The sequence below is a fragment of the Mus caroli genome, unplaced genomic scaffold, assembly GCF_978045245.1.
Source record: "Mus caroli unplaced genomic scaffold, Mus_caroli_1 scaffold_13, whole genome shotgun sequence".
Classification (NCBI taxonomy): domain Eukaryota; kingdom Metazoa; phylum Chordata; class Mammalia; order Rodentia; family Muridae; genus Mus; species Mus caroli.
This window is the reverse complement of record NW_028227268.1, coordinates 70,974,628-70,999,865: the sequence shown is the minus strand read 5'-3', so window position 1 is coordinate 70,999,865 and position 25,238 is coordinate 70,974,628. Positions and strand designations below refer to the sequence as shown.

General features: G+C 42.5%; 1 protein-coding gene and 1 pseudogene across 1 annotated transcript; one reads left to right on the top strand and one right to left on the bottom strand.

Moving 5' to 3' along the window:
- Positions 1-350: 350 nt before the first annotated feature.
- Ppp2ca (protein phosphatase 2 catalytic subunit alpha) lies at positions 351-24,476 on the top strand. The gene is made up of 7 exons (XM_021176874.3): positions 351-705; positions 13,410-13,619; positions 18,476-18,649; positions 19,171-19,260; positions 19,654-19,815; positions 21,422-21,540; positions 22,979-24,476. Exons 1-7 carry the CDS (start codon positions 604-606, stop codon positions 23,049-23,051), a joined length of 930 nt encoding a protein of 309 aa, XP_021032533.2. The 5' UTR covers positions 351-603; the 3' UTR covers positions 23,052-24,476.
- Positions 16,841-17,381, bottom strand: LOC110306174 (LYR motif-containing protein 2 pseudogene; annotated as a pseudogene).
- Positions 24,477-25,238: the final 762 nt, after the last annotated feature.

Genomic DNA, 25,238 nt, shown 5'->3' with positions numbered 1-25,238 from the left:
TTAGTCATCAGGCTGCCAGAGCCCAGACCACATCTGAGAGGTATCATCCAGTGGCCTTCCAGAAACACCAGGTCACAGGGAATAAAAACCTCGCCTACACGGACTGCTCATGCGCCGAGTCCGCGCAGGCGCCCTGCGGAGCCTGGGGCGCCGGGATTAACCAGCACTGCGCTTGCTCGGACTCGCTTCTTCCCTTCCCCCGCTGCCCTCCCAGCGGGAGGACCACGCCCCAAGAGCGAAGCCACTTCCTTCGGCAGCCAGCTCCGCTGCGCCTGCGCCGGGGCTCCACGGTGCGCAGCTCTGGGTCCCGGCCCCACTCCGTCGCCCTCCCCGCGGCTCCCTGACGCCGGCGTGACGTCACCACGCCGGGCGGCCGCCATTACAGAAAGCCGAGTCCCGAGCTAGGGCGAGCGGAGGAGGAGGCACAGCGGCCGGCGGCCGAGCACTGCGGAGCGAGCCAGCGGGCCGGCGCCAGCGCCCAGCAGCCGCCTGGGGCCGCAGGAAGCACCCCGGGAGAGCGGCGGCGGCGTGTGCGTGTGGCCCGGGTGCGGGCGGCGGCGCGGGAGCAGCGCGGAGCGGCAGCCGGTTCGGGCGGACGGCATCATGGACGAGAAGTTGTTCACCAAGGAGCTGGACCAGTGGATCGAGCAGCTGAACGAGTGCAAGCAGCTCTCCGAGTCCCAGGTCAAGAGCCTCTGCGAGAAGGTGAGCTGCTCTCGGCCGCGGGTGCGGCCTCTGCCCGGGGCCCGCCTATCAGGAGGCCGCGGGGACCGTGCAACATGGCGGCACGGAGGCCAGACCCCCGAACCTAGCAGCCCGGCGCCCGGCGCTGCCTGCGGCGACTCGCGAGGGACCCGGCGCCCCCCGCCTCCCGCGCGCTGATTGGATGGCGCCGCCACCGCGGCCTAAAATGGCGCCGCGCGCCGGACTCCGGGCTTCGGAGCCTCCGGGCCCGACCCGGCCCGACGCTGGGAAGCGGGGCGGCCGGGACCCTCGGTGGCCCGGCGAGGGACTGGCTGGGCTTTGCGCCCGGGAACGGGTTCCGGACTCATGGAGTCAAAGCATTGCGCTTGCACTCGGGCTTGCTTCGTGGAGCGGGCGCTGCCCACAGGGTGCCCCACAGCAGGGCTTGTAGGCCAGACCCAGGCGCCTATAGAAAGGTCACCTCGCTTTCCTGTCGGTCTCCACGCCTCGGCTTCCCCGGAGCCCTGTTTAAAGTGTGTGTTTAACGATTATGAAGGGAGTCGCTAACCCAGTTCCTACGAAGGTCATAGTGGTAGTTTGAAGGGAGGAATATAAAGTTTTCTTAGTTGGACAAATGGAGGATTTGGTGAGTCATACTACAACGAAGAGCTTTGGGATTGGAAATCCAGTGTCACATTAATTTATGATGTATATGCTGACTCAAACTGGGTAGTGTGAAACCCTTCTGTGTGTAACGTACTTGGCGTGGAGCCATTTATTTTTGAATGAGCAACATAAACGGGAAGAGAGTCAATTTTTTTATCCTCTCTGGTTGCAAAAGTTTCTTGGATTGTATTTTTGTGGCTACAATCAGCAGTCGAAATCCCCGTATTGACCGAGTTCTCTATTTCAGACATGGTGCTGAGTCCACTCCTCGAAGTGATAACTCGGTATCTCAGGTTATCTCATTCCATTGGTTTTCTCCAAGAATTGGGGAAGCAAGTTGTTCATGTTGTATTCTTGAAGTCTTAATTAATGCAATTTCCTGTTAGAGAAATGTGTCTCCACTTCATTTTAGCTTTTCAGAGTTAATTTAACATTTAATTTTAGTGCAGAATTATGGATTATGTTAGTAATTTGTGTTAGCAGGAAGAATTTTTGGAGCACAGAAGATGCTCATTCTTTTGTGGCTTGGTGTAGAAAGGAGATTCTTGAGTTTGAATATTTTCTGATGACACAGTTTTTCAGAAAATGCTGAAAACCATTTTGGTTAAGTCAAATGTAGATTTATCCCTTCCCTCCTTCCTTCCATCCCACGTATCCCCGGCTGCCCTGGTACTGGTTATGTAGAGCCAGGGTAGCTTTGAACTTGTGACAGACATTCCTTGTGTCTCTGCTTCCCCAAGTGCTGGGATGATGTGAGTGTATGTGTGTCTGTCTGTCTGTCTGTGTGTTATAACACGCCCCACTTGAATCTCTAGTGTTTTGATCTTTGTTTCTCTCACATCAAACAAGGTTGGTATTTTTAAGGTTTAGAAGTAAGCCTTTTAAATATTACTTAATAAATCTTGCCAGGTCTTAGTCTCTAATTGCTGACTCGGAGTGAAGGGCTTTATGTGGGCATTGGATGACTAGTCATTTGTGTACCACTCATTGGACTGTTTGGTAGACCTGGACACCATTACTTTTCGTTTCCCAACTGCCGCGATTGTTAACTGGCGGTTTCAGGTAAACGGTTTATTTGGTCCTTGTTTCTGTACTTAAAGATAGTTAATACATGCTCCAAGATTGCATGCTCTTAAGAAGGCAACCAGAACACAATGAAGAATACGTTATACATATTTTCAAGGGACTTTTAATCTAGTTGGAAAGACTAGGATGGCATTGTTAACTTGACACTCTAGAGCAGTGGTTCTCAACCTTCCTAATGCTGTGACCCTTTAATACAGTTCTTCATGTTGTGGTGACCCCAATCATAAAACTATTTTGTTGCTATCTCATAACTGTAATTTTGCTGCTGTTTTGAATTGTAAATCTCTAGTAGTGTGCAGGATACCTGATATGTGACCCTGTGAAAGGGTCATTCTGGCCCCAAAGAACTGCTGCTGTAGAGTTACCTGGATAGGAAGTCTCAGAAATTGTCTACCGAGCAGATTAGGTTGGCTGTATGATCAGCTTGTGAGTATGTTTTAGGAGCATCTTCTTAGGTTGAGATGGGAAGACACACCCACTGTGGATGGCACCATTCCCTAGATTGGGAGGGAGGGGTACTCAATTGTGTAAGGGTGGGGGGAGCTCCCTATGTAAAGGTCCCCAAATGACCTGAGTTTGACCCCTTCCTTATAGGAGCTATACGGTAGAAAGAACATACTCCTTCAAGCTGTCCTCTGAGGTACACACACAAGTAAATGTTACAGTGTGAACATGCATTCATTGCTGAGTTTCTCATGAGGTGATATGAGCACCTCTCTCAGATTCCTGCAGCTGTGACTTCCCTGCTGGGATGAACTAGGAGTGTGAACCAAAATAAATGTGTCTTGAAGCCAGGCATAGTGATATGCCCCTTTAATTCTAGCATTCAGGGGGATCTCTGATCTACAGATCAAGTTTAAGGATAGATAGCAAGGGGTACACGGAAAAACCCTGTCTCAGGATGGAAAAACAAAACTAGCTCCCCAGAGTTATTCTTGTTGGAGTGTCTTTATTATTACCAACAAGAAACTAACGTATGGAAATAAGTAGGACATGGACCATCAGGTAGATTTGCTTTGGGAAGACGGTTAGAGATACTACATTCAGAGATGGGATGGGGACTGAAGCTTAACACATTCAGGAATTTTCACATCTTCCAGAAACTCAGATATGAGGCTAATTAGCTTAGATCTCTTTTTAATGTATGTATGTGTGTATTATGTATGCAAATGTATGTGGAGGTGGCCATGGAGGCCAGAGAGGGTGCTGGATCTTCTGGAACCTGGTGGTTTTAATCCACTGGACTTGGATGCTGGGAGGCCAGCTTTAATCCTCTGTAAAAGCAGCATGGACTCTTACCCACTGAGACATCTTGGTAGCCGAGTTGTCATTGTAGAGCCACATAAACAGTAGTGCTTGAAGCCAGGTATGGTTGTGTATCCTTTGATCCCACATTAGGGAAGCAGGGGCTAGACAGAATTACAAGGTGAAACTATCTCCCCCCCACACACCCCCTAAAAAGTAAATAAATAGTTTTTAGATCTGTTTTAAAGTTTCCTTGAAATAGATTGCTTTGGTGAACATTGTTATCCAACTTCCTGGCTTTTAATTGTATTTAACTTTTGTAACTATGTAAACTTTACAAACAATACTAAGATGTTTAGACAGTGAATTGGTTGCCTTGTACCTGTACAAGGTATGCCACTTCCCACTTGTAATATATTTTATTGCCAGTTAAGTGGCAACATGAAAACGACATTTGCTTTTGGTGAGATTGCCCTTTAAACATTTATTTTTTCATTTATTTTATTTGTGAGATAGCTGTGTTCTGTAACTCACCATCTTCCTGCTTCAGTGTCCTGAATGCTGGAATTAGAGATATATGCCACCATTTCCAGCTTTAACAAAAAATTTGAAACCAATCCGAGTTTTTCACCAATTTAGTAGTACTTGTTAAAGAACTACACCCATTAAAGATAACTTCTGGGGGCTGGAGAGATGGCTCAGTGATTAGGAGCACTGGCTGCTCTTCTGAAGGTCCTGAGTTCAATTCCCAGCAACCACTTGGTGGCTCACAGCCATCGGTAATGAGGTCTATCACCCTCTTGTGGAGTGTCTGAAGACAGTTAATGTACTTACATATAATATAATAAATCTTAAAAAAAAAAGATAACTTCTTTCTGATGCTCTCATAAGAAGGAATGATAGCATCAGAGGCTTCCCTTATGTAAAGATAGAAATAAGCCCAAGTGCTCACTGTGGTTAAATAGCTGAGACCTCTGTTCTGTATACCTTGTCAACAATAGCAGTGTGGCTTGCAAACAGAAAGGATCATAACAGTGGTGACATGGTTTTTTTGTTGCTGACTCATTAAAAATAGAGATGGGCTCCAAGTTTCTCCCCAAGCTAAGCTTACTGTGTGTACATGTACCTTGCCATTTAGGGACCTTGGTGTTTTGGGTGAGCACATGCGGTTCCATCTGAGGCACAGTTCCATCGACAGATGGAAAAAGGTAAATACTATCAGCTTGGTGAGTGTGGTCATAAATGCTTATAATCGCAGCACTCTGGAAGCTCATGCAGGAGGATGGCCAAGAGTCAAAGGCATATGGGCTTCTGTGACAGTCTCATCTATATAGTGAGCTCTGGGTCAGCCAGGACGTGGGAAAGAGTTAGGCAGATCCTCAAGTTTGAGGACAGCCAGGATTACATTAGAGAGGTCCTGTCTCTATCTAATACAGACATAATGTCAAATAAATAGAGACATTATGATGTCATTTAGTTTAAACATTTGTTACTTGAGAATGGAAAAAAGAAACTGCTTGTTATTGATTTGATAAGCTGATTTTTTTGTTTTCTTGAGACAAGGTTTCTCTGTGTTGCCCTGGCTGTTCTAGAACTCACTCTGTAGACCAGGCTGGCCTTGAACTCAAGATTTTTTCAAGTGCTGGGATTAAGAACATATGTCATCACCACCGCATTGTTAAGCTAAACTTTTGATCAAGATGACATTCTTTTTTTTAAGATTTATTTTATGTGTATGGGTGTTTGCCTGTGTATATTTATGTGCACCAAGTACTTGCCTGGTCCTGATTGGAATTGTGGGTGGTTGTTAGCCACCAAGTGGGTACTTGACATAAAACCCGGGTCCTTTGCAAGAAATAGTGCTCTAAACTGCTGGGCCATCTCTCCCACCCTCAAGATTAAGTTCTTATATAAAGTAATATATTTATTAATTTAAAAGGCTGTTTGGCTGTTTCCATAGCAGTAGTTAAAATATTAAGGACATGTTAGAATGTTTTCATTATACTTCGGCATAGTCACTGTTGTTGATTGTAGATATAAAGCAAGGGCTTGGAAAGGTTAAGTGGCTGATATGGAGGGCTGGAGTTAGGTTACTTGGGGTAATGACTTTTAATCCCAGCGTCCCCGTCTTGCTTTCAGAGCCCTGTTGAGGTAGTAATGATGAAAAGCGCATGTGGATTGGGCAGCATGGACTGTGCTTGGTGATTCTGTAGCCTGAAGCATTGTCTTCCTGCTGCTGCTGCTGCCAGGTCCATTCATACCAATCAGATGGGGTTGTCCCACTCTTGGAAACAGTGATTCTTTCATTTTCATGTGGCTAACTTCATTTGTCCCTCAAATAAGACAGGTGTGATGAAAATGACAGGTCATTTAAAACATTCTAATAAGCCGGGCGTGGTGGCGCACGCCTTTAATCCCAGCACTCGGGAGGCAGAGGCAGGCGGATTTCTGAGTTCGAGGCCAGCCTGGTCTACAAAGTGAGTGCCAGGACAGCCAGGGCTACACAGAGAAACCCTGTCTCGAAAAAACAAAAAAACAAAAAAACAAAAAAAAAATTCTAATAAAGGTAGGTGATTTTGTTGTTGTTGTTGTTGCCAGGTATTTATAAAATGCTGTTCTTTTAATTTCTGAAGCCTCCACACGCCTGAGTTTGTTCTGTGTGTGCCTGGCATAGAGTGGGATTGCATCTTGGATTAACTGAATGAGAAGTATATTCTCGTGCTGATTCCTAGGTCCTCCTTGTTCTCTGATGATGGTTTGTAATTCTCTGCTTAAGTAAAGGTGAATGTTGTGTAGTGGCAAGAATGATGGGCCCTGGAAACCAGACCTGGTAGTGTATGGAGTCTCAGCTATTCAGAGGTTGAGGCAGAAGGATTGATTGCATGTTCAAAACTAGCCACATAGTTTTGAGACTCTGTCTCAAAATAAGTGAAGAGAAAGCTAGTTCGGGATTTATAGTTCGGCCATATACCACCTGCCTGGCTGGCACGAAGCCCAGCCACAGAAAGAGGGAGTGACCCATCCTGTAGGAATGAGTGAGACAACATTCATTTCTATATTCAGTCTAGTAAGTCAACATTTGTCATGTCAGAGTTAACAGTGAAGTGTCTTTTTAGTGTGTAGAAAATAAGCACTGAATTGAGAGTTGAGTCTTAAGGGCACTAAGGGGACCAGCACTTTGTTGCTACTGTGACTTTCTCTTATTTCTTCTTCTTTTTTTCCTTTAAAAAAATAAAAATTCATCTTTGGGAAAGCCATCCCTTTTACTCCAGAGTTCTAACTAAGCTGGACTGGGTTAGGAGGGGGATGTTTTGTTGGTGGTGTCATTGTTTTAAATAGCTTTCTTTATAGGAGTAGGGTAGGCTAAAGAAGGGAGAGCTCTCTAGCTGCCAGTTATGGGGGTGAGAGGTTACTGTTGAACAATCTGGGATTAACAGCTTCATTTTCTTCACAGTACAGTGGTTTTTCATTTATTTATTTGTTTGTTTGCTTATTTATTTTTAAATTTGTTTATTTTATGTATGCGAGTATGCTGTGGTTGCCTTCAGACACACCAGAAGAGGGCATCGGATCCCTTTACAGATGATTGTGAACAACCATGTGCTTGCTGGGAATAGAACTCAGGACTTCTGAAAGAGCAGTCAGTGCTGAGCCATCTCTCCAGCCATGTTTTACCTGTTTATAAAGTGGGGCTGTGTATTTGGAAGGGTGAACACAGTAGAGAGAGTATGTTTCTGCGTTCTGGTATTTGTGAACTAGATGCCCAGCTCCTCCTCCATCCCCTCCTTCCTGTTTCAGTCAATTCTAGTGTAGATGGCATTTTTAAGTCCATATTTTTATGTTTCCTGGTTAATGATTATCCTTCAGATGGTAATTCTTACCCTTATATTTGGGCAGAGCAAAAAGGCTTTGGCTCTAGACTGGCCAGCAGTTTACCTGGATAAGGGTACTTGGGAAGTTGAGTTCACAAAGGATCTGCAGAGTTGGCCACGCTTCTGTTTTATAGTCCCTTGACCAACCCCTTAGGCCTTCACTGCTGAATTTTGTCTTCATGGCATAACTCTACACAGACTTATTAGTTTAACTTTTCACTCTAATTAATAATAGTAAAGTTTCAGCCATGTGGTGATGCACAGCACTTGGAACCAAGAAAGAAAGAAAATTTTCTTATAGGTCACTGACCATGGAAGTTGGTTTTCTGTTACTGCCAAGAGGGGCCCAGAGATTGAATTGTTTGTTGGGCTTGGCAGCAAAAGCCTTTACCTGCTGAGCCATCTTGCCCTGACAAGAAACATTAAAACTAACATTAGCTTTTTTATATAAGATGATTGATGGTTAATGTCTACTTCCAGAGACTACCCAAGGGCAGAATTTGTGAAATACAGTATGTCTATAATAAAGCATATTATTGATCATCCAATGTGCTGCATCGAATTTCCCTCAGTAAAGACCTGCTTGGAGCACTTTTTTGTTTATATTATTTGTTTGTTTTGAATGGGTTTGTTAGCAGACAGGGTCTTACTGTTCGCTGTTTTTGTCTCATGAGAGCTGGATTTACAAAATCAGGTATGTTCTCCTACACCTTCTGGCTTTTATAAATAAGGCTGCTATGAACATAGTGGAGCATGTGTCCTTCTTACCAGTTGGAACATTTTCTGGGTATATGCCCAGGAGAGGTATTGCGGGATCCTCCGGTAGTACTATGTCCAATTTTCTGAGGAACTACCAGACTGATTTCCAGAGTGGTTGTACAAGCTTGCAATCCCACCAGCAATGGAGGAGTGTTCCTCTTTCTCCACATCCTCGCCAGCATCTGCTATCACCTGAATTTTTGAGCTTAGCCATTCTGATTGGGGTGAGGTGGAATCTCAGGGTTGTTTTGATTTGCATTTCCCTGATGATTAAGGATGCTGAAAATTTTTTCAGGTGCTTCTTAGCCACTTGGTATTCCTCAGTTGAGAATTCTTTGTTTAGCTCTGTACCCCATTTTTTAATAGGGCTATTTGATTTTCTAGAGTCCAGCTTCTTGAGTTCTTTGTATATATTGGATATTAGTCCCCTATCTGATTTAGGATTGGTAAAGATCCTTTCCCAATCTGTTGGTGGTCTTTTTGTCTTATTGACGGTGTCTTTTGCCTTACAGAAGCTTTGCAATTTTATGAGGTCCCATTTGTTGATTCTCGATCTTATAGCACAAGCCATTGCTGTTCTGTTCAGGAATTTTCCCCTGTGCCCATATCTTTGAGGCTTTCCCCCACTTTCTCCTCTATGAGTTCAGTGTCTCTGGTTTTATGATTTATTTAAATAGAACCAAAAATGAACATTAAATGATTGAGTCAGTATTGGAAACAAGGGCTTTGTTTTGCTTGGGCACACACACCTTAAGTATCAAGATACCTGCTATGTGATGCAGTGGTTTGTTTTTTGTTTCTGAAATAATTTTTTGGTCTAGTTTGATTTTTGAGACAAGGTTTCTTCCTGGCTGTCCTGGAACTCAGATCCACCTCCTTTTCCCAAGTGCTAGGATTAAACCTAAGGACAGCCTTGAATTCCTCATCCTCCTGCCTCTTATTTCCAAAATACCAGACATTTGCAACCACTTAGTCTCTACCTTTTTTTGTTGTTGTCGTTTTTTAATGGTTGGAAAACAGAGTCTGCTTAAAGGTAATCAACTGAGCTCCATTGAGATGATCTCAGTCCAACACGAGAGCATGTGGTCGGGAGGCAACTGAGCATAGCCTTCCCTTGGTGGGGGCTTGGGCTGGTTTTGCCTCTTGTTTTCAGATCTGCTTATTTGGGCCTTAACATCCATAACGAGTACAGTGTTGTCTTCTCTGTCTTTTTGGCTGATTCCGTGGTTAAGGAGAACTTGATGATGGTGGTCTACTGTGCACGCTTGCTTCTTTGGGGCCATCTGAGGGTGTTTGGCTCCCTATAGAAACTATATCTTCATAGACTGCTGGAATATAGGGAAGGTGAGAAACAGGCATAGCTGTGGATATCTATCTCAGCACTGCCTTTCTAAACCACAGAGCCATCTTTCCAGTCCTCAACTAAGTATTTAGCAAAGAGTGTAGCTTTTCTTTTCTATAGTATAAGTTAACTAGAAATGGCAAAACTAGCCCTAGCTGTTCTGAGGCTCAGAAATTTGCCTGCCCCTGCCTTCCAAATGTTAGAATTAACATTTTTTTTTTTTTTTTTTTTTTTTTTTTTTTTTTTTTTTGGTTTTTCGAGACAGGGTTTCTCTGTGTAGCCCTGGCTGTCCTGGCACTCACTTTGTAGACCAGGCTGGCCTCGAACTCAGAAATCCGCCTGCCTCTGCCTCCCGAGTGCTGGGATTAAAGGCGTGCGCCACCACGCCCGGCTTTGTTAAGTGTTGCATCAGCAGAGAAATTTGAAGGCTGGGCTTTTGTTTTTCCAGATGGGGTCTCTACAGTGTAGCTCTGACTATCCTGGAACACTTAAGCAGACCAGAATCACAGAGATCCATCTGCCTCTCCCTCAAGTGCTGATATCAAAGGTCTGCGTTACCACAACCAGCCTGAGCAAAATGTTTTGGTGGAAGCAAAAGGGAAGTCAGTGAGGTGGCTCAGTGGTTAGTTAAGGTGTTAGTAACCGAATCTGATGGCCTAAGTTTGATTTCCAGGCCCCACATGATGGGAAGAGAGATTTACTTCCATAAATTGAGTGTTGAATGCATGCATACCATGGTTCACAGGTGTGTCTTCCCCCCCTCTGCTCCCACTACATAGATGTGATAATTTTAAAAATGTTTTCTTTTGTTTGGGTACAAGAGTAAAAATGTCAGTATGAAAATGGACCTATCACATTAAAGAGTTGGATAACTTTGAAAGCAGGTTGATGAAGGCCTACATACAGTTCCATTAAAGGTTGGTAGAGGTTGGCTGAGGTAGTGCTTACTCTCAATCTCAGTACTGGGCAAAGGCTGTATTGGCCAGACTCGTATACAGGGGGGTGGGGGGAGAGAGACAGACAGACAGAGACAGAGAAAGGAGGAGGAGGAGGAGGGGAGGAGAGGCCAACCTAGTATACAGAGAGAGAGAGAGAGAGAAGAAGAGGGGGAGGAGAGAGAGAGAGAGAGAAAGAAGAGGGGGAGGAGAGAGAGAGAGAGAGAGAGAGAGAGAGAGAGAGACCTTGACTTAAAAAACAAATAAAACTACCAGGTGATGGAGCATACCTTTAATCCCACCACTCAGGAGGCAGAAGCAGGCGGATCTCTGAGTTTAAAGCCAGCCTAGTTAGTCTACAGAGGGAGTTTCAGGACAGCCAAGGGCTACACAGAGAAACCCTGTCTCAAAAAATAAAAATAAATAAATAGTGTAAAGATTTAAAAGGTTTAAAAGGTCATGAAGGTTCTTGGCCAGCCTTGTCTCTTAGTTTTCCTAGTTGCACAATAATCTAACATCTACAGCCTTTATTGTCTTGGCATTTAAAGTAACTTATTTTGGTGTAGTAATTATCTTAGTGTTGATACATTGAGACAAAATCATAAAGTACATACAAAACCAGTTCTTTGTAAGCTTGCTTTTTTGTTTTTGTGTATCCTGGAACTGAAGAGATGGCTCAGCAGCAGCTGGTGGCACACCTTTAGTTCCAGCACTCGGGAGGCAGAGGCAGGCGGATTTCTGAGTTCCAGGCCAGCCTGGTCTACAGAGTGAGTTCTAGGATAGCCAGGGCTATACAGAGAAACCCTGTCTCGAAAAACCAAAAAACCAAAAACCAGAAACCAACAACAACCACACTTGTTGCTCTTCCAGAGGATCTGATTAAGCTCTAAGTGTCTATGTCTTGTAAGCTGCCATGTGGATTCTGGGAATTAAATTCAGGTCTTAGAAGAGCAGCCGGTGATCTTTAACCATTACTGAGCCATCTTCCAGCCCTTTAAACTGAAAATATTCTTCTAATCTTGGAGGATGTCTAGAAATAGGCTCCCCAAAGTCTTTGGAGAATAAAAAATAGTGATTCTTCAACATGGTTGTACTTAGGACAGCATGAGTAGATGTGAGAGGGTACTTCAGTGTTACTGACACAGACTCTTATTTTCAAAGATTCCGGCTTTTTTAAAGCATAGAGACTGGCATTTCAAATGTGGAGCTAAAGTTGCCTTCATCTTAAATTGTGGTAATATTACATTGTTACCAGTAGGCATCATCTTTGTTCTCTATGTGGGGGCAGGTGTTTCTTTTGAGAGAGGATCTCTATATGTAATTGTCCAGACTAGCCCTCAATGCTGGGATTACAGGCTAGTTGAATTTCAGTATGGACAATTGGTCGTGTATCTAATTAAAATGGTCTGCTTTTCCTTCCTCATACTTTAAGTCTTTGTTCATTTAGTCTGTTCTCTTTTTCTCCTTACTTAATTACAGCCTTTCTCTTCTCCTTTGCCGTGGGAATGACCTGTTTTCACATACCAGTGTCCAGTGTCTAGCACAGGGTGGAGTCACTCAGATGGCATAGCAAATAATTGTCTTCTAGTATACATTTTTAGCATACATAGCTGTCTGTTGACTAAATGATAGTTTCTAAACACAGCCTAGAATGCATGTATGCTACATTCTAAGAAAAAAAAATGATTTTTTTAATGTATGAGTATACTGTAGCTGTCTTCAGACACACCAGATGAGGGCACTGGATCCCATTATAGATGGTTGTGAGCCACCATGTGGTTGCTGGGAATTGAACCCCGGACCTCTGGAACAGAGCAGTCAGTGCTCTTAACCCTGCTGATCCATCTGTCCAGCTCAGGAACTTGATATTTCTTTATAAAGAAATAGATGAAATGGGGCGAGGGGAGTTAAATGTCTTAACCTCCAAAAAAAAAAAAAAAACAAGACTAAGAAACCTCAAAGCCCGAGGAGGTAGCATTAGATGCTCTTTTTCCACCCTCTTAAATTAATTTACTTACCTGTCTGTGTTCTCTGTGCCACTGCTGTGTTAGAGGCCAGAATAGGTATTGGATCACCTGGAAGTACAAATAGATGTGAGCCACCATTTGGGTGCTGAGAATTGACCCTGAAAGAGCAGCCGATGCTCTTACCCACTGAGTCATCTCTACAGTCCAGGTCTTGTTCATTATCACTGACCTTGTGTAGGTGTTACTAATGTCTTCAGTATTCTAGTGAGGTGGAAATTTGATAGCCTTTACAAATTGATGCTGGTCATTGAATGTCATCCTGGTATGTATTCTCTAGATGTCCACTATAAGGTAGCTAATGGATAGAGTAAACCAGTGGGCTCTTGAGATGACTGAGTAAGTCCCTTGCCAGCAAACCTGAGAACCTGGACTTGATTACCAGAACCCACATGGATAGAATGTGCACACATGCACACAAAATACACAAAGTGTAATTTTTAAAATTAAAAATGTTGGCCCTAGAGAGAGAGCTCAACAGTTAAGAGCACTAACTGTTCTTCCAGAGGTCCTAAGTTCAATTCTCAGAAACCATCTGGTGGCTCACAATCATCTGTAGTGGGATCTCATGCCCTCTTCTGGTGTGTCTGAAGACAGCCACAGTTTGCTCATAGATAAAATAAATAAACCTTTAAATATTCATAAATATATATAATTTAAAATGTTAATATCAGTCTTGAGTTGCAAATGCCTATGGTTTCATATTTTGTTCAAGGTTCTACTTCTTGATCAAAAGCATCTTTGTTGGTGCTGTTTAATGCTGAATGTATTGCTTTATTTTTTTCTTTATCTGTAGGCTAAAGAAATCCTGACAAAAGAATCCAACGTTCAAGAGGTTCGATGTCCAGTCACTGTGTGTGGAGATGTACATGGGCAATTTCATGATCTCATGGAACTCTTTAGAATTGGTGGTAAATCACCAGATACAAATTACCTGTTTATGGGAGACTATGTGGACAGAGGATATTACTCTGTTGAAACAGTTACACTGCTTGTAGCTCTTAAGGTAATTTTACTTTTTTTGTTTGGGCCTTTTGAACTGGGTAAGAGCTATCTGAAAGGTTCTTTTCCATTTGGTACAATCATCTGAATGTTGAATTTTAGAACAGATTTCCACGGTTAAGATTGCAAAATAATGTGACTGTCAATCATCATCTGCATTTGGAGCTAGGAGATGATTCAGAACACAGTGCAATGGGGTATCTCAGGGGTTTTGTTCTCTTCTGTTTTGTTTGAGACATAGTCTCAATGCATAGCTCTGGCTGTCCTGAAACTCACTATGTAGACCAGGCTAGCCTCACTCAGAGTTCATAGCGCTGTGATTAAAGGTGTGCATCACTATGTTAGCAAACCAGTCAAGTAGAAGTTTTGGTTTAGTACATTGGCTATCGAAGTAATATAGCGTCCTTGACATATTAGGAGAATGTAACCAGCCATGTTGAATTATTTATATCATTTGATAGTTCTATGAGAATTTCACTGAGGGGGAAGAATTAAGAGGAAAGGATCAGATTTCTGTGAAGAAAATATGTTGTCTTTAATATTAGAAAAGGAATTTGATCTAAATGTCCAAGAGTGATGAGCAAATACCTAAACAGTAGTTTATTTCTCGTGGAGTAACTTGCAGGCATTGCACATCACCTAGTAAGGATTAAAATGAAAACTGAAGGATGCAGTCCCAATGCTGGTAAGGCCGAGATAAAAAGGCTTGAGAGTTGGGGCCAGCCTGGCTTATGCAGTAAAAACCTTTTCTTTAAACATAATAAATAAAAGAAGCAAATTTTAGAATTCCTTGGTGTCGTTTGTAGGTCTGAAATGTAGAGGTTAAGAGTACACCCTGACACACCATGGCATTGATTTATTATTTATTTATTTAAGGCACCCGTCCTTAAGTGCTGCTTGGCTATACCTCAGGACGGGGGAGCTTTGCCTCTTTTCTAGACAACATTCTCATTTTTATCACAAAATATTCTGAGCAAGAAACTTGCTGTTGGTGATTTTCTAATATTAGAGAAGCAGTTTCAGCCAGAGCTGTCTTTAATTAGCATCTGCATTGCATAGAATTATCAAGTGGAGAGTTTAGAGTAGATGGTGGGCAGTTTGTGTAGTGACTCCAGATACCCGGAAAGAAGCTAGTAGCTCGGCATCACCTGGAAGGAGCGGGCTGCTTTAAGAGGTTATAATACTACTGGGCACTTCAAAGCAGAGGCTAGCGAATCTCTTAATTCAACAATAGCCTAATCCAAGATAGAAAGCACTCACCAGCCAAGACTCCATGCCATGCTACCCTGCCTCAAAAAAACAACAGAATTCATGTACCAAGGACTAAGATTGCACCGTGTTTTCCTAAATGTCATAAGCCCAAATCCCAATTCCCTGTCCAGCAGAGCGTGACTGTACATCTCTATAACTCCATCCCCAAGGAGGTAGAAACAGGAATTCGTGATGCTCACTGCTCAGCTAGCTTAGCCAATGAGACACTGTCTTTAAGAAGGTAGGTGGTCATTTCTGAGGATGACACCCAAGTTTGTCCTCTGGCCTTCAGGTGTACATGAACATAGGGAAGAAGATGGGAGACCACATGGAGAAAACAGCTGTCTATAAATGAAGAAAACCCCAGCCCTGCTGACAGACACCATGGAGGACAAGCACCCTTGTAGTGTATGGGCTCGAGACTAATGGCACCTTACCAATGAATAATGTGGGAAAGGTCGTCCTTTCTCAAGTGGTGTCTGAACAAATGTATCAAAATAGATCCATGGCTTCACTGAATAGCAGAGGTTATAAGTCTAGGAGAAAAGAATATCTATGCTCTTGGTTAGGTCAGACTTCTTAGCTGTGTTCAGGGAACGATGATCCAGGGAATGCAGCCTAGTGTCTATAGTGTTTGGGTAGCATGCAAGAAACCCTGGATTTGATCCCAGCACAGTGTAAGTATGTGATGGATTATACAGGCTTGTAATTCTAACATTCAGGAGATGGAGGGACAGTTCTAGGTTAGCATTGGATGTATAAAACCTTGCCTCAAAAATTCATAAAAACCAAGAAAATTTAATGTATTAAAACTAAGATTTTCTATTCTCTAAAAAAATGTAGCAAAGTTTATAAAAACAATTGTTCAAATTGTTGTATTCTTGGTGCTTCATATTGAACTCAGCCTCTTGCATGCCAGCACAGATTCATCACTGAGCTATAGCCTTACTTCAAATTTAAAACATTTTTGCAGTTGCTTGTTAATTTTGTGTAACACTGTGTGGGTACAAGCATACCACTAAATATGTCTTGTAGTCATCTCCTTCCACCATATGGGTCCTAGAGATCAAACTGGCAGATAACAGATAAAATGTAGCCATATTGTGTCTTATGACTTGGGCTATCTTGGGCCAGTGAGATGACATAGTGAGTAAAAGACAGTTACCACTAAACCCGATGACCTGAATTTGAGCACTGGAACCCACATGGATGAAATGAGAGGACACATCCGTGCACTCACAATAAATGAAATGTAATTTTAAAATCAGACTTGGTGACAGGCACCTTTGCTGTCAGTCATCTCATAAGATAGGTCTTATTTTTATTGTGGTTGTGTGGTGGTTCTGGGGAGTGTTGTTTGTTTCCATTGTTATAAGCCAAGGCTACCCTCAAGTCGATTGCAGTCTTTTGGGGGGGGGGGGGCTTTGGAGACAGGGTTTCTCTGTGTAGCCCTAGCTATCCTAGAACTCACTCTGTAGACCAGGCTGGCCTCCAACTCAGAAATCTGCCTGCCTCTGCCTCCCAAGTGCTGGGATTAAAGGCGTGCGCCAGCACTGCCGGCTCAGTTGAGTCTTTTACTGTTAGGATTACTAGCACGTAGAGCCAAGAGCCATGTCAAGACAGATTTCTTGAGACAGGATCAGGCTGTAAGAAACCTCAAACACTGATCCTTCTGCTTCTCCCAAATACTAGGATTATAGACATGGACCAGTATGCCTAACCTTCGATAATCTAATTTTATTTATTTATTTGTTTATTTATTTCTCATCTTGACATTAGTTCACATTTAATTATTACAGCCACTGACTGTAGTGGAATCTTAACACGCCTTCATTTACATTCTTTTTGGATTTTCGAGACAGGGTTTCTCTTTATAGCCCTGGCTGTCCTGGAACTCACTGTGTAGACCAGGCTGGCCTTGAACTCAGAAAACCGCCTGCCTCCGCCTCCCGAGTGCTGGGACTAAAGGCTTGCGCCACCATGCCTGGCTTCATTTACATTCTTGATTAGAGTGATTATCACCTTTTTGGGTGTTCTGTGACAGTGACTTGGAGCCTGTGCAAAACACATGGAGGTCTGAAAATCTTTCAGTTACGAGTTGGCTAAAGCAAGCGTCCTTTCTAGTTCCTTTAGCTGCATATTGCCTTGGGTAATCATCATTCGGATTGTATCCTCTCTTGTGGCACTTTTGTTTCTTTTAAATTCTTCCCTTGCCCAGTCCTGAAGGTATTTTTGGTCAGAATCACTTGGAACTTGCCTAATGGCTCGCAAACGCTCACAAAATCTGTCTGTAGAGGAGGAGAACTTGCTGCCGTCTCCTGAACTGCTTCAGCGTCAGGGCCACAGGAGGCAAGCAGGAAGCTACCCTGTTGCCTACCGATAATCTAATTTTAAATGGGCAAAGTACTGAAGGGCTACTTCATACTAGAGGGTATACGATTAGTAAGAGCATGGCTGCTTAACATCATCAGTCATTAGACAAAGCTTACATTAAAGTCACAAGTGCCAACTTCATGTCGGTTACTAAGACAGTGGCTACAGTCCATACCAAGTGTCCTGTCAAGAATGTGAAATAAGCTTTTAAGCTCTCACCTTTCTTACTCTCATCTCTAGCCCTCCTTCTCTCTCTTCCTTCTCCCCTCTCTCCACGTGGCCATAGCCGGCCTCTCTCTTTCTTTCTACCTTCTCTCTTTCTTTCTGCCTTTCTACAATAAAGCTCTAAAACCATTAAAAAAAAAAAAGAATGTGAAATGAGTTTGCCACTTTAAAGAATTGATGAAGTTACATATAAATCGATCATGTAGCCCAATAGCTACATTCTAGGAATATGTTCAAGAGAAATGAAAGCACGTGAGCAGGTGAGCTCAGTAACTAAGAAACAGGAAAAGTGGAGCAGATGCAGGAACCATGGGGTGTGGCCCCCCAATGCTAGTGTGCAGCTGTGAAAGGAGCACACCCTCAACTGTGCTGTAGCATGGTGACTCAGGATAGCTAGCGTTCCAAGGAATATGGAGCACAAGAAACTATGTTTTGTAAGTTTTCACTTACATTAAATTTCTAGAAAAGTCATTCTCAAGACAGAAATAAATGAGTGGTTGTCAGGCTGGGAGAGTGGGGTCATTGCAGATAGAGAAGGAATCTTGGCAAGACTCTAAAACTGAGTTATGGTAGTTGTTGCATAACTAAATTTAGTAAAGGTCAGAAAAAAGTATGATTTTTATTTCACACAAGATGGTGCAGGGGGGTTGGTCTTAATTGAGATGATATTGGTAAGCATTTTATAAACCTTTAATTAAAAATGTTTATAATCATCAGGCTGTGGTAGCGCATGCCTTTAATCTCAGAGCTCAAGAGGCAGAGGCAGGTGGATCTCCCTGAGCTGAAGAACAGCCAGGGCTACACAGAGAAACCCACTCTTGAAAAACAGCAACAACAGTTTTAAAAAGTTTATCATCTAATTTCAGTTCATTGAAGTTTAGAGATGTGCACTCTCAGCCCCTCCTTCTCTCAGTTGGAACTCTGGATTTACCTATAGAAAGTTCTATGAAGTGTCTATTGCTTTTTTTTTTTTTTTGGAAAGAGCTAGCATCTGTTGTTCGTTTTTTTTAGGTTCGTTACCGAGAGCGTATCACCATACTCCGAGGGAATCACGAGAGCAGACAGATCACACAGGTTTATGGGTTCTACGATGAGTGTTTAAGGAAATACGGAAATGCAAATGTTTGGAAATACTTCACAGACCTTTTTGACTATCTTCCTCTCACTGCCTTGGTGGATGGGCAGGTGTGTGTACCATAAAACTCACTTCTGGGTTTCTTCCTGTTTCCAATAATTGTTTTCTTGGTGTTTAGTAGGAACTGATTTTCCATTTGGGGATACATTTTAGTAAATACTGATAAGTTCTTTTCTGTGTGCTGAAGTGTCAAGATAAGATCATGGGGTAGAAAATGTAACTATTCAGCTTTGGGGGGTCTTTGTAGAGGGGTCTGGGAGATGGAAGGGGGGATTGTTTACCAGTCCTGAGTGTGAGGGTGACCATCAGTCTCTGGAGGGACTGTGGGTAAGCTAGAAAAACACTTTTTAGAAGGTACCTCAGTGATGGTGGTTGGTCAGGAACAAGAATAGATAGATACTCTGTAGTTGGTATTAGGTCAGAACAATAGCCAGTTATTCCGAGTCCATCCTCATTGAAACAGAGAGCCTGGAACTAATGTGGCTAAGTGGTGTCAGTTCCTGTCTAATGTGTCGTCCAGAGATTGTAGTTTCTCTTAGATAGAATTACCATTTGTAATCAATGTTTTTAGATCTTCTGTCTACATGGTGGGCTGTCACCATCCATAGACACACTGGATCACATCCGCGCACTTGATCGCCTACAAGAAGTTCCTCATGAGGTATGACTGATAAATTCTCAGAAACTCTCTAGGAAAAACAAAAATTGTTTAGCTGTAGCATAATTTATCATATGTCCACTCAGGTTTCAAAATGAAATGACATGAGCCCCTTACCATTGCTCACTAGAAGTTTAGAAGCCTTCCTGGTCGTCACTACTAGCCCATCTGTCTAATAATAAAACTCAGATACACGGGCAGATGGGGCAAGTTACTGAGCGCAGCGTGCCTTGTGGGAATTGATTTTCATTTCAGAGATACCTTAACTGCAAAATTCAGGCTGTGTTCAGCACACACACTAAGAATGTGATGTTTGTAGAGTGTTGCTTCTGGTGCATTATCAAATGAAGAATTCCACATTTGGAAGTCAGTTTATAATTTGTACCTGCTTTTTAGGGTCCAATGTGTGACTTGCTGTGGTCAGATCCAGATGACCGTGGTGGCTGGGGGATATCTCCTCGGGGAGCTGGTTATACCTTTGGCCAAGATATTTCTGAGACATTTAATCATGCCAATGGCCTCACGTTGGTGTCCAGAGCTCACCAGCTGGTGATGGAGGTATGTTCTTTTCTTGAAACCTGTCAAACTAACTGTAGTAACTGAAGGAAAGGAGTTTGACACTGATGCTGTCAGCAAGATGTCCTTTATTCCTATAGAGTCTGCCATGGGAGCTAAACCCTCTTCTTCAGTAGATGGACAGTCAGAGGAAAGTCAGATCCATGGCTGATAGTGGGCATCCACTTAATGACTCGGAGGGACTTGGGATTAATGATGAAAGGATGAAGATGCAGAGCGATTGAAGAAGGGTATAATATATTGCAGTGGTTTATTTCACATTATCTAGTTTGTTTCTTTATAGGAAAAGAAAGAAACATCAAAATGTTGATGCCCTTTAGATAACTGGCTTGTAGGTGATTTGAAAGAAGCCTTTCCTCTGGTAGGGTTCTTATCTTAAAACATTGACTACCATACTTTGAGAATGAGAACATGGAACGTTCAAACTATGGCAGTGGGCAATCTCTTCTACAAGAGTTTGTTATCAGTACTGAGGGTCAGCCAAGCACAGTGGTGCATGCCTCATTAGTTCATTAGCTAGTGTGCTGGTTGGTTGGTTATTTAGGCGGCAGCTAAACTGTAATCCAGACTAGCCTAGACTGTACGGTGAGACCCCAAAAATAGTTCATTTTAAAATCAAGTTTAAGGTCTGTCTTAGTGCTTTACTGCTGTGAACAGACAGACATCATGACCAAGGCAACTCTTATAAGGACATTTAATTGAGGCTGGATTACAGATTCAGAGGTTCAGTCTATTATCATCAAGGCAGGAACATGGTAACATCCAGGCAGGCATGGTGCAGGAGGAGCTCAGAGTTCTACATCTTCATCTGAAGGCTGCTAGCAGAATACTGGCTTCCAGGAAGCTAGGATGAGATCTTATAGCCCACACCTACTCCAAGAGGGCCACACATAATAGTGCCAGTTCCTGGGCCAAGCATACACAAACCATCACAAGGTCATGTCAGTGAAAGACAGTATCTACATTTGGTGATGGGTAATATTTAAGTTGATTTGGTTGGTTGGTTGGGTTTTTTTTCGGGATATGTTCTCCATGTAGATTAGGCTATTCTCCATGTAGATTAGGCTCCATGTAGATTCACCTGCCTCTGCCTCCTGGGATTAAAAGTGTGTGCCACCATGCCAGGCTTGTTTTTCAATGCTTAAGACAAAATAAAAACAGTGCTGGAGAGCTGGCTCAGCAGTTAAGAGCACTGACTGCTCTTCCAGAGGTCCTGAGTTCAATTCCCAGCAACCACATGGTAGCTCACAACTATCTGTAATGAGATTTGATGCCCTCTGCTGGTGTGTCTGAAGATCGCAACAGTGTACTTACATAAAACAAGTAAATAAATCTTTTTATAAAGAAGTGTTTTTTTGGCTACACAGAGAAGCCCTGTCTAAAAAAAAACCCCAAAAACAAACAAACAAAAGTATTTTGTTTTGTTTTAGCAACACATTGTTCATGTACATTTTATAGGTTATGCGAAATACAGAAAATTAACCCCTTTGGAGTTTTTCTATCTTAATGTATTTTTCTGTTTTAATGGGTTCAATTTATGTAGGTAGGTAAGTAAATAAGGTTTTTTTTTCCTGCCTCTTTTTTCCAGGGATATAACTGGTGCCATGACCGGAATGTAGTAACAATTTTCAGTGCTCCAAACTATTGCTATCGTTGTGGTAACCAAGCTGCAATCATGGAACTTGACGACACTCTTAAGTATTCTTTGTAAGTATCTACTCTGAGCTAGATTTGTGTTGTCCAGCTCTGCTTAAACCAAAGCACAGGTTGACTTTTGACTAACTTTTTGTGGGAATGAAACTACACATAATAGAAACTAGCACCAGCGTCTCTTATTTGGTATTAATAACTGGTATGAGTTACTAGGTCTTCAATTTCTTGTTTTGTTTGTTTGAAACAGAGTCTCACCATATAGCTCTGATTGTCCTGGAATTTGCTGTGTAGACCAGGCTGGCCTTGAACTCACAGAGATCCACCTGTCTCCCAAGTGCTGGGACTAAAGACCTGTGACGCTATGCTCATCTTCAACTTTTTGTTTGTTTTTTTGTTTTTCAAGACAGGGTTTCTCTGTGTAGCCCTGGCTGTCCTGGAACTCACACTGTAGACCAGGCTGGCCTCGAACTCAGAAATTCGCCTGCCTCTGCCTCCCAAGTACTGGAATTAAAGGCGTGCGCCACCACGCCCGGCTTCATCTTAAACTTTTGAATGCATATTTTTACTACAGAGCTAGTAAAGTATATTTTGATGAGAAGTCAGATCAATGAGCCAGACATTTAAGTGATCTTAATATAGAAGGGGCCCCAATGTGTGACTAAAGTACAGTTATAACCCAAGTGCAAAACTGGGAGACTGTGGCAAGGACAAGAAGCTTGCAAAGAGTAGGATATCCTTGACTACTTTCCTTTTGATGTGATAAAATTCAGTGTCCAAAGACAACATAGGGGTAGTGGGGCAGTTGTTGAACCTATAGTCCTAATTTATAGTCCACCATTGAGGGGGGTTGAGGCAGGAACTAGAAGCAGCTCCTCAAATAACATCTACAGTCTAGATGTAATGTTACCTTCCACCAGAGGCAGGAGGAGCTCTGAGTTAGAGGCCAGCTTGGTCTATATAGACAGTTTCAGGGGCTCTATCAAGAAGCCATGACTCAAATAAAACAAAGCAGAGAGAAGTGTGTGGGCCCTTGCTTACTGCTTATGTTCAATTAGCTTTCTCCATTCTTAAACAGATGAGGGCTCTCTGCCTAGGGAATGGTAAGAGCCACGGTGGGCGTGGTGTTCCTACATCAATTAAGATGGTCTTTCACAGACATGCTCACAGGTCAACCTGATTTATATAAATAAGTCTAGTCCTCAGTTAGAACTGTTCCCAGGTAATGGTTCTCTTGTGTCTGGTTAACAGCTAAAACTAACCATATGTTTGTAGCCCAAGCTGGTCTAGAACTGTGATTTTCTTGCCTCAGTTTTTACAAGTGCTAATGTTAGAGCTGTGTCCCAATATACCTAAGTCTATTAAAGTTGGGTTCTATTCTTTTAAAATGTACTGAAGTTGGATGGTGAATAAAATTTGAAAGTTGAAGATGTTAGTTTTGTTAACTACATGGTATCTTCTGGAGTAGAAACACTGAGTCTTCCTTGTTTTTCAGCTTGCAGTTTGACCCAGCACCTCGTAGAGGCGAGCCACATGTCACTCGTCGTACCCCAGACTACTTCCTGTAATGAAAATGTAAACTTGTACAGTATTGCCATGAACCGTATATCGACCTAATGGAAATGGGAAGAGCAACAGTAACTCCAAAGTGTCAGAAAATAGTTAACATTCAAAAACTTGTTTTCACACGGACCAAAAGATGTGCCATATAAAATACAAAGCCTCTTGTCATCAACAGCCGTGACCACTTTAGAATGAACCAGTTCATTGCATGCTGACGCGACATTGTTGGTCAAGAATCCAGTTTCTGGCATAGCGCTATTTGTAGTTACTTTTGCTTTCTTGAGAGACTGCAGATATAGGATGTAAACATTAACACCTGTGAGTCCAGTTGACTTCACTTAGCTGTAGCTTACTCAGCATGACTGTAGATGAGGATAGCAAACAATCATTGGAGCTTAATGAACATTTTTAAATAAGTACCAAGGCCTCCCCTCTTGTTGTGTTTCTTTCAGGGATACCATTAATTTAATTGTATGATTTGTCTGCACTCAGTTTCTCCCCTTCTCAAATCTCAGCCCCGCGTTGTTCTTTGTTACTGTCAGAAAACCTGGTGAGTTGTTTTGAACAGAACTGTTTCCCTCCTGTAAGATGATGTTACTGCACAAGTCACCGCAGTGTTTTCATAATAAACTTGAGAACTGAGAAAGTCAGGTTTGAATTGTATCAGTGGGCACGACTGGTGCTGTTTATTAACAAGATAAATCTATTGATCAATTTCAGAATTTGTAGAATCCCAGGTAAAGAAAAATAAAGATCAAGGCCACTGTGTAACCTCTCTGACAACTCCTTGGTGTTCTTCAGAAGAACTTGGGGACCTGTTTGTCTGACATACTTCAGTTTGTCTTGTTGCTGGCCTGCGCTTGTGAAAGGAAATCTGTGCTGTTTTAGTGGGACTTGATTGTTAACCATAGAACTTGAGAGTTATGTTTTTAGGATTTTACTTAAAATGGCATGTTTTCAGGTAGAACTTAACAAACTAAATGATGTGTCTAATTAGTGTAGTTTCTGGTTACAAATATATTGCTATGTATATTTCATGGACTCTTTAAAATGATTGACAGAACGGTAAGTTCTTAACCAACATTTGTATATTTCTTGTCAAGTCATGTGATCTTAGAGTTAGTTAAACTTGTCTGGATAAGGTGTTAGAACCTTAGCTTGTGCTCCTTACCTGGTAAAGCAGTGAAGCCGAGGAGAAGCAATGCTGATGTGGGCTGATGTTTGCGCCAGGTCCGAGAATGGTGCCTGACTGCCAAGCTCAGCGAGTAATGGGTTTCCCTTCTATTCTTTGACTTGGCTTAAAACCGAAGACAGTTCTTGTGGGGACTGAATATTTGCTATTTTAAGCTATCTGGGCAAACATGAGGATGCTTGATCATTACTGTGTGAGTGTAGTAAATAAATGTTTCCTTGCTTTGTACTGTGTTGAATTTGGAACCAACAGTGAAGTTACAGTATTGCCCTGTATTAAAAAAAAGCCAGTTTGTGAGTTAATTTTCTAAATCAAAAAACCCTAGGCCAGGTACTGGTGGCGCACACCTTTAATCCCAGCACTTGGGAGACAGAGGCAAGTGCATTTCTGAGTTCCAGGACAGACAGGGCTACACAGAGAAACCCTGTCTCAAAAAACCTTAGTTTTTCTAGGTGTCTTCTTTTTATCCTTTTCTGAGTTAGAAGAAACACATTCTCCAGCCTGTTACTTGTGCTACTTTGTCTTTTCTTCCTGGCCAAATAAGTAACATCTATATACAGCACTTGTTTTGTTTTATTTTGTTTTGTTTTGTTTAAATTAGGGTGGGTTGTGGTAAGGGCAGGGCAACAGAGTCTTTCTGTGTTGCCCTGAGTGGCTTGGAACTTGCTATGTAGGCCAAGCTGTCCTAGAACTCATGGATGATACTGCCTGTATATGCCACCGTGCCTGACTTAATGCACACTTCTGATCCAACACTCAAGGGAGGTGGATACCAAGCAGCTGCACTGGGGATCCTGATGATAAAGAGGACTCTAATGGAGTCATTCCTGTAGTTGACAGGTGTCATGTACATACAGATTCTCAGAATGGGGCTTGTGGCAAAGAGTGAGTGGTTTTAAAAGCATTCAGAGACAATTACTAGACTTCTCAAAATTTGAAAATGTTAATACTTTTAACCTGATGTAAAATTAGTGAAAATGTGTGAGTTTAATAATTTCTT